Source organism: Trachurus trachurus (assembly GCF_905171665.1).
Source record: "Trachurus trachurus genome assembly, chromosome: 18".
Classification (NCBI taxonomy): Eukaryota; Metazoa; Chordata; class Actinopteri; order Carangiformes; family Carangidae; genus Trachurus; species Trachurus trachurus.
The window spans coordinates 7,225,319-7,238,014 of record NC_139909.1 but is presented as its reverse complement, the minus strand read 5'-3'; the positions used below and the strand labels follow the sequence as shown (position 1 = coordinate 7,238,014).

Here is a 12,696-nt window from a genome sequence, read left to right as displayed (position 1 = left end):
ATGTAAATAAAAAACAACACAACACAACTCTTGGTCTTCCTCTCCTTCCTCTTCTTCCTCTCCTGGCCACTCTTCTCTCTCTACCAACCTCAACTGGTGCTCTTTGATCCAGATTTCCAAATAAAAAACAACCAGAAACGCTCCGCCTTTTATAGGGTTTCTAATGAGGCCAAACACAGATCACCTGGATCGGTTTTGAGCTGGAAACTAACCTCACCTGTGTTTGGAGTTATATACAGTAATATTTTTATTTATTTGTATTCAATACAATATTTTTGATTTGATGTTTTATAGATTTCAATGTTCCTGCAACAGAAATTCCCCATGCCCATGCCCCCCCCTCCCACCCACCCATCATTCTGTTTTGATTGTGTTTTGAACTGTTTTGAACAAAGTGTGTTAGCATTTGAAAAATGTGCTGTAAAAGTCTAGTGTTTTGCAGGTGGTGAATTAGTAACTGAGAAAAGAGTCCATGAATTTTGGTGACTGTGGTCACTGAATGCATTTAGTGTGAAAGCAATGAAAAGTGATTCACAGTTTGGTCCACATGGACTTGTGTTTTGCAAACTGTGTTAAGAGTTTTGAAAATGTGACTTCAGTTTCGACCACTGCTTGTTAGCAATTGAAAAAAACTGTAATAATGATATTTTAATCTCATGTTGTTGTTTGTGTCGACCACAGAACCTCCTGTGAACTTGGGCTACATTCTCATTGGTGTCACTGGTCTCATGATCTCACTGGCTGCTGCTGCTCTGCTGGTTTATAAAATGTATCAATGCATGAGGAAGGAAGGAGGTAGGCTATGTGTGTGTGTGTGTGTGTGTGTGTGTGTGTGTGTGTGTGTGTGTGTGTGTGTGTGTGTGTGCGTGCGTGCGTGCGTGCGTGCGTGCGTGCGTGTGTGTGTGTGTGTGTGTGTGTGTGTCAATTTGTTGGGTCGAGGAACAGAATAATAAGTCAATGTGATGTCAGAGCTGTAGACTGAGGTCACAGGTCATTTAGAAGTGAACTCTGCAGTGAATTGATCAGAAATGTTGTTTTATTGTTCATTAATATTTGAATCTCATGTTGTTGTTTGTCTCAGCTACACTATGTCCTCCATTCTGGGGCATCGTTCCCCTGGTTCTCCTGGTTTCTGCTGTTGCTGTCAGCAGTTTCATTCTTCACAAAGGGATCAAGGACCAAGTGGGTAAGTTATATATATATATATATATATATGTGTGTGTGTGTGAGAGAGAGAGAGAGAGAGAGAGAGAGAGAGAGAGAGAGAGAGAGAGAGAGAGAGAGAGAGAGAGAGAGAGAGAGAGAGACCAAGACTTTGAGTCTCTGTCTGGTCTGGATGAAGTCACTTCACTGTTGACAACAACACTAACATGTAATCTCATGTTTCTTGTGTCAACAACAGAACCTCCTCCATACTGGATCACTGGTCTACTGGGTCTGCTGCTGCTACTGGTTCTCCTGATCCCCCTGTGGAATGGTTGTGTAGTCTGTTGCACACTGTGTGAGGAAACTAATAGCACAAGAGGTTTGTATATGTCTGTGTATCAGAGGTCAAAGTACAATTGAAATCTACCGGGCACTGGTTAAAAAATGTTGATTTAATGTTTTACTGTTTATTAATATCTCATATTGTTGTTACAGGACGTCTTCGAGTCAAGGTTCTGCTGGTTCTGTTGGCTTTCGTGTTCCTCCTGTTCCTCCTGTTTCCTGCTGTCGTAGTTCTTTGTGGTGTCATTTTTCATAAAGGGATTAATACCGCAGAAGGTGTGTGTGTTAGGGATGCAATGACATCACGATTATTGTGACCGAATTATCATGTTATCTATATTATTGTGATTTTCTTAAAGGACAATTCCAGGCAAATTCAACCTGGGGTTCTAGTTTCCTAATATTTAAGGTCTAAAAGAATGAACCTGAAGATTTTCTTCTTCATGTCTCCTGTTCTGCAGTAGTTCTGTCTGTCCCCGCATCGCCACAGCAGCGTAAAATAGAGCTGACGGTCTTTAGGAAATTCAGGCATCCCACAAAACCGCAATCAGTCCTTTCAGATAGGCACGTGCCACACGGACCACAGTTCTTGGTTACAGATGATTTTTATTACGAGCACCACCATCGAACTGTTAACACACAACACAATTAAACATGTTTCACACATATACAGACACATACAACACAGTGTAAGAAAATGAAAATACTTTGTTGGCTACACCCCTGAGGGAATGAGTCCACCATGCGCCAAAAAGAACTTCTTCTTCTTCTTTCTTGGAGTGTTACATCAAAATAAGTCCGTCACTCAACAAAGAACAGAAATTATTTCCTCTTGGGCTGAGGTGTTGAATAAAGAAATTAAATATGCATACAAATAAACAGTGTTAAATAAAATATTATACAAAACATAAAATGACAGCATAAATAATATTTATGGCAGTTAAACTGAGATTAATCTCAATGCAACATGTAGGTTTAGTGGTGCTGGTACTCTGATTGAGAAGGGAAACGGTCTGTTACCCGTGTTGTTCCTGGAGAAGCACAGTGGCCTATGTGAATTTGTTGCCATTGCTGGTACCACCTCCCATTTCCCGTGCCGGGGGAGGCTGGTGTAGCATGGGGCGCTCATGTCTGGGTGAGAGGAGCAGGGAGACTGGGCTTCAGCTCGGTTAGCGGTGCACCAGGACCACGGTGGTGACCGGCACCGGTCTCAGATTTCTGAGAACAGAACTCACTTCTTTTTCTTTCTTTTTTTTTTACAGTGGCCCTAATCCTCTTCCGTAGGTTTTGTACTGATATACACTATTTAATCTTCAAATACAGGACTATTCTGTATTGTAAGTGACTGGTGGCGACACACAGGTTTGTGGAAACCTCTGAACATTCCTGGTGGGGACCAGGTTATAGCGAAGCCTAAGTTACCATGGAGAGCCACCTTTGTGATACAGGAAAGCCTTTAGATTCACACACCTCACTAACCCACTTATCTTGCTTCGTAGTACACCACTCAGCTTCACAACTGTGTAAACATCGTTAGTGCAATGAGCAGAGATTTGTGCTTAACTTACAAGTTTGACAGTGTCAGTCAAGTGCAGCCACGCCCCCAGACCCACTCTGCTTTATCATCTATTTTGAACATTATGTTTTATTTAGGAAAACTTCAAATTAGTGATTCAGACCATGAACTGACTAGGAAAACATTTGGAAGAGTGATTTTCTAATAATTGACTTTTTTATGGAACAGAGGGAGTTGCCCCCCACTGGTCATTTAAGAAAAAACAGGTTTAAGGCACTTCTGTTTTGGCTTTACTTTTAAACCTTTAGCCTTAAAAACCTTCCCTCGTTATTCCTCAGACATCTCCTGTAGAAAACACCATGACAACACAGGAGGTTCAGCTGTAAAGAGCTGCACTTAGGTGATACAGGGGGCAGTTTACTTAGTGTTTAGTAGGGGTGAGCCCGGATAGTGGATGATTTGATTTGGAGAGAGGTCTGATTTCACTATCTACCTCGTTGTCAAATCGTCACAATATGTGGTGATGAAAAAAGAGTTTCTCACCACTGCTAAACATGTGAATTTCTTTGTTTACTTATAGGCTGCCCTATTTTGATACAAACATCACAGTGAGGGCGTATCATGACCATGTTTAAAGATAATTGATCTCAGGGTCACAGTGGTGTTATCTTCATCTTCTGTGTGTTGATCTGCTGCAATAAGATGATGTGACCTGACTGAGTGACTGGAGGAAGGTCAACAGACAAGACTCAGTTTATCGGTGTCAGTTAATTCATCTGTCTCTACTTCACTCTGTGGACATGAGGACGTCACTGATCCATGTTCCTGTCTCCTGTCCTCAGCATCCTTGCATGGAGACACTGCGGAGGCCTCCAGGGGGGAGTCGGTCCTGCTGCCCTGTAAAGACTATCCTTTACCTAGAAACCCTACGGCGACTTGGAGCCGCCACGACCTCCGTCCTCCAACCGTCCACCAGAGAAACCGTCTGGGTGACAACCTCAAAAAACAGAACCAGGTTTACAGCAGCAGAACGTCCATGAAGACTGACGCTCTGACCACTGGAGACCTCAGTCTCACTCTGACGGACCTCCGTCCCTCTGACAGCGGAAACTACACCTGCATCGTCTCAGCGTTTGGAAATGAACGAACACTGAGAAACATACAGCTGAAGGTCAAAGGTCAGCAACAAGGTTCTTCTATTGGTTTTTTAGTGTCTTATCTGTCTTAGACCTTCTTATCTATCTGACTTGCTTTTACATTACCAACCCTCGTGGACCCTGAGGTCCTCCGATTCCAGCCTTTTATTAATTCTAAGTGGTGGAGCCATTTTCACCGTGCGCCTGAGTGGCGCTGTGGGGAGTAATGGGAGGACATTTAAGGTGCCCACTAGGGAGTTCAGGTGTGGCGCACCGGAAGTGTATTATTTCTGACCGCAGGCTGGCGGCATTTTGAGTTCTTTGTTCGATACATTTTGTTTGTTTTGTAAATAAATGGATCTTTACATATCCAAAGAAAGTTTGCAGACAAGACTATTGTTTTATTGGGCACAACTTAATGGACCAAGTTGGAGCAAAGAAAATATCAGCCAAGGGCCGAGGTCGCGAGTGCATAAATCAAGGTGCGTCTCCACTAAATGTTGGAACAAAAACCCACTGTCCCACTGCCCACTGCATCCTTTTATGACTATGGCCCATGCCTGTGGAACGGCCTGCTGGAGAGTCTCAGGGTGACAGAGACTGTTGATGTTTTTAAAAGCAGGCTCAAGACTCAGCTTTTTAACATTTTAATTGATTCCTTTGAATCCTTCTTATAAAGCCATTCTAATTCATAATTTATGGTGTTTCGTTTAGATCTTATAGCTTTAGCTTGCTTTTAGGATCTTTTAGGATAAAATATTTGGGAATTACATCTTCTTCTTTTTTTAAAGAAATTTGGCGCAGGATTTGTGAAGAAATACACATGCATCTTAAGTTTTTTAATGCTAATGGGTGATGAAGCGTTCTAAACCAAAAAGAATGAGCCCACCCACGTATCTCTCCGTTGCCTTGAACAGGCTGTGCTGCATATTGTGCTGCAATTCCTGGTCCAAATTTCCCGCCTGTCCTGCGGACGTGACGTCAAATGACGCTGCATGTGCGTCCACGGCGGCTTTGGCTTGCGACCGGCAGCGGATGTCTGGTTGTGGCTAGATGGCGTACATGAGCTGCAGGAAGTGACGTAGAACCTCACCAAAAATCGCAGAGAACTGCCGACCGGTTAGGTTTAGTAAAACTGACATGTACAGTTGGTTGGGTTTAGGCACAGATAAGTAAAGATTGCAAGTTGTCTATGACGTCACTTCCTGCAGCTCATGTACTCCATCTAGCAACAACCCGGAGGTCTTGCAGTAAACAGTCACGTGAACAGCGAGTAAAGAAATAACGCCAGATCATGTTGTTGTTTATGTTCATCTCATCCACAGAAAACTACTCTGTCAGAGATGAAGTCTCCGCTTTCTTTGGTCTCCTGGTTCTACTAAGTGTTCCTCTTGGTGTCGCCTGGTGGCTTCAATTTCAGAAAGGGGTATTCTTGATAAACGGTAAGATATTTGTGTGTGCGTGTGCGTTTGTGTGCATGCCATCGGTCTTGGAGAATTAATCTGAGGATCACAGGAACACCAATCAATAGTCAGTGTAAAAACACCAACTGAGTGTTAGACATTTCATCAGCAGCACCGTCCCAGACTTTTACTTTGACAGGATGAACTTATTGATCCAATGTAGTGTTGACAGATTCACAGACTGAGAATTCAGTGTCAGTGTTTTGTTCTGAGGTTGGACATGAGTGTGAGACACTGAGGACGGACACAGGAGAAGTCTTCTTCTCTTCAGAGGACAGTTTTCATCCACAGACATACTAAAGACTCAGAGGAGACAAAACAAAACTCTGATTATGTCCAACTCTTCCTCCATGTGTCCACTGTCCCTCTGGTCTGGTTCTGTCCTTCAGGTTCCTCTACAGCTCTGTGATCCTTCAGTAAAGAGATTAAAACCTGCTGCTGCTGCTGTCTGATGACATCATCATGTGGTTTGTTGTCTCTCAGTCCAACAGGTGGAGGAGGGGGCGAAGTCTGTCCAGCTGTCCTTCAAGACCACACCTGACCTGTCTGCAGACGTCAGAGTGGAGTGGACGGATGAAGAAAACAGGAAGGTCCATGTGTATGTCAACTGTTCTCAAAGACAGAACAAGGTTTACAGTGGCCGAACAAAGATCAATAGAGACCTGCTGAGGACTGGAGACCTCAGTCTGACCCTGAAACACCCCAGACTGGGAGACAGAGGAAGATACACCTGCAGAGTCCTCAACAAATACAGACGCATTGTGAGAAGGACAGTAGTGACTCTCAAGGTCAAAGGTCAGAGTTGTTTGTTTGTCTCTGGTTGTTTATCTGTCTCTGGTTGTTTGTCTCTGTCTCATTGTCTTCTGTCTCGTCTACAGAGAGAACTCAGGTTGAAGTCGACATGAGGAACAGAAGCAGCTCCACTGATCCAACTCGTCTGATGACTGAACAATCAGGCTGATTGGTCTGTTGATCATTTCTTGATTTTTGACCTCCATCACACCTTCATTTTAACAGATCAACTTTCTATCTGTGTTTTTCTTCCATGTTGATCTTATTTCAACATTTCAGTCCTGTTGGTTTCTGTGGTGAGGAAAGAAACTCATTTATTCTTTGTAACAGTTCACAACAGATCACACAACAGCCAGACCCCATGAAATGAATAATGTATTTTACCAGCAGCTCTGTTAAAATCCAGAGTCCCCCATTTGGGGGACTTGAAGACATGCATAACAATAACAGAGCCCCCAGTGCACTGATTATGAAAGAATATGGTCATATTATATGTCAAATTAAACAGCAGAAGCTGGGCTACAACGTGTAAAAACCATGTTTATATGACCCAAACACAGCCCAAACACTACTCAAACAAACAACTAGACATCAAACTTCATAAAGCACCTCTGTGTGGACCCAGTCGCCACATTTCTGGCTCGTATACTACTGTACATTATGCAAAACACATCAGCGACCGCTCATCTGAACGTAAACACTGGGGCGTCCCCCAACAACCGCGGCTAACACAGCTGCTAGCAGCAGCACGGCAGAGGGAGAAGCCAACAACCAGCAAAGTCGAGCAAACACAAACGCTGCGTGGCCAAAACATGGTCGTACATTTGCTCTTACCTTTGCTGTTTTGCCGTGAAAATGTTGTGTTATGGGTAAATCCACAATATTTTCCAGTTGAACTCTGCCTAGTGTTTACATCTGAATCAGCCGGACCGAAATCCGACGGCTCTAGGACTCGGGGAAGCCTGGTGCGCGCGCACACAACCCCACGTTGGCCTGCACGTGGATCTGCTGATCTGATTGGTTCATGGCTGTCACATGGCTGCCAGTGCGGCCAATCACATCGACCTGGGTCTAGCGTCATTCCTCTCTCTCTAATGGTTAGAAGAGCCGTCGATCACTCAAATCGACCAATGCGCTGCAGAGATAGAGGCTGAAAGCCAAACCCACCCAGAAGCTGCTCTCTGCAGCAGGACGCAGAGAGACTGAATCCACTATGTTAGTTATTTAAAATCGGTTCCAGTAGATTTATTTTCAGTTAGTTTATCCAAATTGTGTGAAAATAAAGATTAAACAATAGTTTATAGTAGCAGGTGGTTCCAAGCTGTGCCAAAAATGGACATTTTGGAAAGTTCGCCTGGATATTTTGTAGTAAAATCTCAATAATTTTGTCCTGCTTCAATTAATCAGAATCAACCACTGCAGAGACAGTGTTCACATGTTGTACAATGATTTTATATTGAGTTTGAGCTTCATCAGCATTATTCTAAAGGGCACTCATCAAAAATATGATTTTTCTTTAGGCAAATATTTATTTTATTTTATTTTTTTCTGTGTGTCATCTTCATTTACTCTTCACCAGTAAAAGATATACTGAAATTTAAACATCTCAGCAATTCCTCATTTTTTTCCCTTTACTATGACACCAAAAGTATTCAAATAGACCTTGTGGTTGCAGAGATATACTCATTTTACTATGGATATGCAATTTTCGAGAAAAGGCCTAAAAAATAGGCTGGTTTTTCAAGGAGGGAGTTGTGGGTTCTACAAGTGAAGACCACTTCCACGTTCAAAAAGCTGCTGTTCCCGTCTGGCCACTGGGGGCTGGCTCCAGAAGTAAGCAACTCTCCATTGACCGCCATGTTAAAATAGCCGACTTTGCAGCTTAAAAAAACATATTTACAGCCTGGTGTCTTTTATTTTTTTGGTCTCTACCAATAGTTTCCACCTCCATGAACAGTGTGGGGGAAGTGATTTTTTTTGTTGTTGTTTAGGCTTCGTAAATGGGGGGTGGTTACGTTGAGTGACAGGTTCACAGACAGTTTACCGGCCGTTAATTGGTTGCTTCGGGCTCAGTGGGCAGGTTCTCAGCCGGCAAACCGCCGCACCTCTCCAAATATGGCAAGTAGACTCCACTTTAAATCCAACATGGCGCAGTTCAAACCCCTGTAGTAGCGGCACAAAACAGACTCCCCCAAACCAATGGGTGACGTCACGGGTGCTACGTCCATTCTTTTTACAGTCTATGCTTTAAACCTGTATCCACATGTTCATTCTTCTTTTCTCTCAACATAAACCAAATTCATGATTTATTTTCTCTTCCTGCAAAACGTATTCAGACCATTTGGTGAATGTTGATGTTCCTCCTCAACCCGCCAGTCAGCTTTTAGCTAGTTTGGGAGTTTGGACCGACGCTGTATTTTATTTTCTGATGTGATGTGTGTTCTTTTTAATACCCCGTTGAGTGTGAAGGAAATGTTTATGAAATGTTTGTTTGTAAAATAAATAAATAAAAAGAGCCTTGTTCTTCATTGTTCTCTTTTTCTGCTCTTCTCACTCAGTTTATCTGCTGTTCACTCTGGATATGAAGCTGTAGATGTAGAGAAACACCAGGTTATAACAAGTAGAAACTTTATTTACACTGACAATAACTGCAGCACAGTTTAAAGTCAAAGCTAAAACAGTTTGAGACCAAACTCAAGCTGTCAGATCCTGAACTGTAGCCAGAGGACAGAGACACTAGCTGCTTTAGCTCGGCCTCTTACATCGAGGAAAACGACACAACAGAGTCTCTGCTCCACATGACCTCCGTGAACACACACCAGATACTTCCAAACACACTGTGTAAGGACAAAAGATGATGGTCTAGACCAGCGGTTTTCAAAGTGTGAGGCGCGCCTCCCCTGGGGGGCGCCAGAGGGTTTCAGGGGAGGCGCGGCGAGAGAAAAAGAAAAAGAAAAAAAAACTGTAAACATCTGGCGAGTGGCAAAATGGGTCGATTTTTAATATCTCAAGTGAAAGTGAGAGAGGGCACAGAGTCTGGGGCGAGCAGAAAACGGAGGAAGTATGACCCTGATTATTTAAAGTTTGGTTTTTCATATATTGGTCCTGACGATGCTCAGCTGCCACAGTGCGTTATCTGTAAAGAGGTGCCAGCTAACGACAGTATGCGACCATGTAAACTCCGGCGTCACATTGAAACCAAGCACCACAGTTTAATGACCAAGCCGAGGGAGTTTTTTGACCTGAAACTTAAGGAATTGCGGTCACAGAAGAAAGTCATCGAGGCGTTTGGCACTGTGAATAGCAGGGCAACCGAAGCATCATATCGCGTAGCGTTACGTATTGCGAAGGCGGGGAAGCCCCACAACATTGGTGAGACGTTGCTCCTCCCTGCTGCCAAAGATATGTGTTCGGTACTATTGGGCGAAGCTGCTGCTGCCAAGCTGGATGCCGTCCCGATTTCTGACAACACCATCCAGCGCCGCATCTCTGACATGGCAGCTGATGTCAAAGAACAGGTGCTGGACGCTATCCGTGAGAGCCCTTTCTTCTCCATTCAGCTGGACGAGTCCACTGATGTTGCTAACTGTGCACAGCTAATGGTGTATGTACGCTTTATTAAAGAGCTCGGTGTCCAGGAGGAATTTCTATTTTGCCACCCTCTGCCGGCTCGCACTACAGCCGCAGAAATCTTCAAGGCTTTGAATGACTTCATTCAGGAAAATCATATTGACTGGAGCCGCTGTTGTGGTATATGCACTGACGGTGCCAGGGCAATGACAGGCCGCCACAGCGGTCTGGTGAAACAGGTGCAAGCGGTTGCGCCCGCCGCTGTTTGGTCACACTGTATCATCCATCGCCAGGCTTTGGCCACCAAGAGGATGCCCAAAGAGCTGCGCGCGGTCCTGGATGAGGCAGTAAAAATTGTCAACCTAATTAAATCACGCGCCATGAACGCCCGTCTCTTCTCCATCCTCTGCAATGAGATGGGCGCTCACTTCCATCAGCTGCTCCTGCACTCCGAGGTCCGGTGGCTGTCGCGGGGCAAGGTCCTCACCCGCTTGTGTGATTTGCGCGAGGAAGTCCTCATGTTCCTGGCCGAAATCAACTCCCCACTGGTGAAGCATATGGAGGACGCAAAGTGGGTTGCAATGCTGGCCTATCTGTCTGATATTTTTGACCGGATAAACACACTGAACACCTCTCTGCAAGGCAAAGAGTGCAACCTCTTTTTGGCGCACGATCAAGTCTCTGCATTCAGGAAAAAGTTGGATCTGTGGTGTGCTCGTGTTGAACGGGGCTCGGTGGAAATGTTCCCAACCTTGGAGGATGTTGTGGAGAAGACAGGACTGCAACTGGACTGTGTGCAACAAGTGGTCATTGCACATTTGAAGGGGTTACGTGAGCAGTTCGGAGACTATTTTGGGGAGGAGACCTTGGCAAATCAGTGGGTGAGAAATCCGTTTTCTTTCCCTGTGACACCGCGTGATGGACTGACTATGCAAGAGGAGGAGGCCCTTGTCGAGCTGAACTCTAATATGGACTTGAAACAAAGGATGAGTGAGGTGTCACTTGCACACTTCTGGCTGTCTGTGGAGACCGAGTTCCCCCACCTCACCAAAAAGGCTGTAAAGGTGTTCATCCCCTTCACGTCTACCTACTTGTGTGAGTGTGGGCTTTCCGCATTGACAATGATTAAAAGCAAGTACCGGTCACGGCTGCGGGTAGAGGATGATCTGCGTTTATTCCTTTCCACAGTGCATCCCCGCATCAACCGCCTGTGCGCATCAAAGACACAGACTCATTGTTCCCACTAAAATAGAGGTGAGCAAAATAAGGTGGCAAGATTGGTTTATTACCGTCATGGAAAGGATTTACGCATGATGTTGAGACCGATATGAAAAGCAGCGCTGTACATGCGCGCAGTGATGATAAAAATCACTGACGTTGATCTGTTTATTATATTTGATTTGAGGAATTGCATGTGTTTAAAAAATATGTTGAAAACATACAGATGTTAAAATGTGTTTAAAAAAGATGTTGAAAACATACAGATGTTAAAATGTGTTTAAAAAAGATGTTGAAAACATACAGATGTTAAAATGTGTTTAAAAAAGATGTTGAAAACATACAGATTGTGTTTAAAATTTTTTTTTAAAAACATACAGATGTTAAAATGTGTTAAAAAAAAAAGATATTTAAGCACATACACAGATAAAGATGATTAAAATGTTTTTAAAATATGTTTAAGAACATACAAACATGTTTAAGGTGTTTATAAAAATAAAGATGTGTATAACATTTATTGTTTAAAACCTTTTTTAAGCCTGTGTGGAACATACAAAGCAACAACAATAACAGTAATAATAGCAATAATAATTAGGGGGGGTGAAGGGGGGGCGGTATGCTTTTGAGTTCTCTTAGGGGAGGCTCACTATCCCACACTTTGAAAACCCCTGGTCTAGACAGAGTCCAGTTCGATCTGACGGTCTGGTTCTCAGACAACCTGAGGCCGTGCAGCCAAGCGGGCTTCTCGCCTCTCTCTCTTTAACTCATTGAGTGCCAGACCTTTTATAAAATGGTCAGTGCCATGTGCCAGCGTTTTGGGGCATTTTGAGTAATATGTCAAGACCCAGAGAATATTTTGTACTATGACTCTGAAAACACCAAACAGCTCAAAGGAAAGAGGAGACTCTCTATTTAACTAGGGAAAAAAACATTTGTTTGTACCTTGTTCCATTCTTGATTTATCTTAAGTTGAATAGAGCCTGGTTGCACCAAAAAGACCACTTTTTTTCTAGAAAGCTGAGATAAATGCATTTTTGTGAAAGAGAGTCTCTCAAGAAAAATAGTGATTTATCCGTTTTAATTTTGGCTTCAAAAACATGACATCTGAAAATTTCATTTCACATGTTTTTTCATTGACACTAATGAAGCAAATAAGTTTATATCGTTTGGGCCTTAAACTTACTTGGCATCACTCTATTGTAATAGGTTTGAAGACTCGAATAAAACGCTGGAAAGGGATGGATCTGAAGCAGGGTTGTCTTTTATTCGTTCTCAGACAAAGTAGATACAAGTTAACGCCCCGAGTCACTCTACAAGATACAAAGTATATGAAAAAGAAAAAGTGTCGACAGGAGCGTAGAAGTGACTGGTTTTCATATCATCTGAGTGTGGCTTATATACTGGTGTGTGTGAGATTTGGGTACTTTCCATTGGCTCGACCTTATCTTCAGCTAAATCCGTGATTTTTGCTAACATCCTTTCCAAATGAAGCCCTTCTCCCAATGCATTCGGA

General features: G+C 43.4%; 1 protein-coding gene across 1 annotated transcript; it reads left to right on the top strand.

The window, feature by feature from the left end:
- Positions 1–9,559: 9,559 nt before the first annotated feature.
- LOC311001836 (zinc finger BED domain-containing protein 5-like) lies at positions 9,560–11,212 on the top strand (the record flags this gene model as incomplete). Its single annotated transcript, XM_083993015.1, has 1 exon — positions 9,560–11,212. The coding sequence occupies one exon, from the start codon at positions 9,560–9,562 to the stop codon at positions 11,210–11,212; it is 1,653 nt and encodes a 550-aa protein (XP_083849141.1).
- Positions 11,213–12,696: the final 1,484 nt, after the last annotated feature.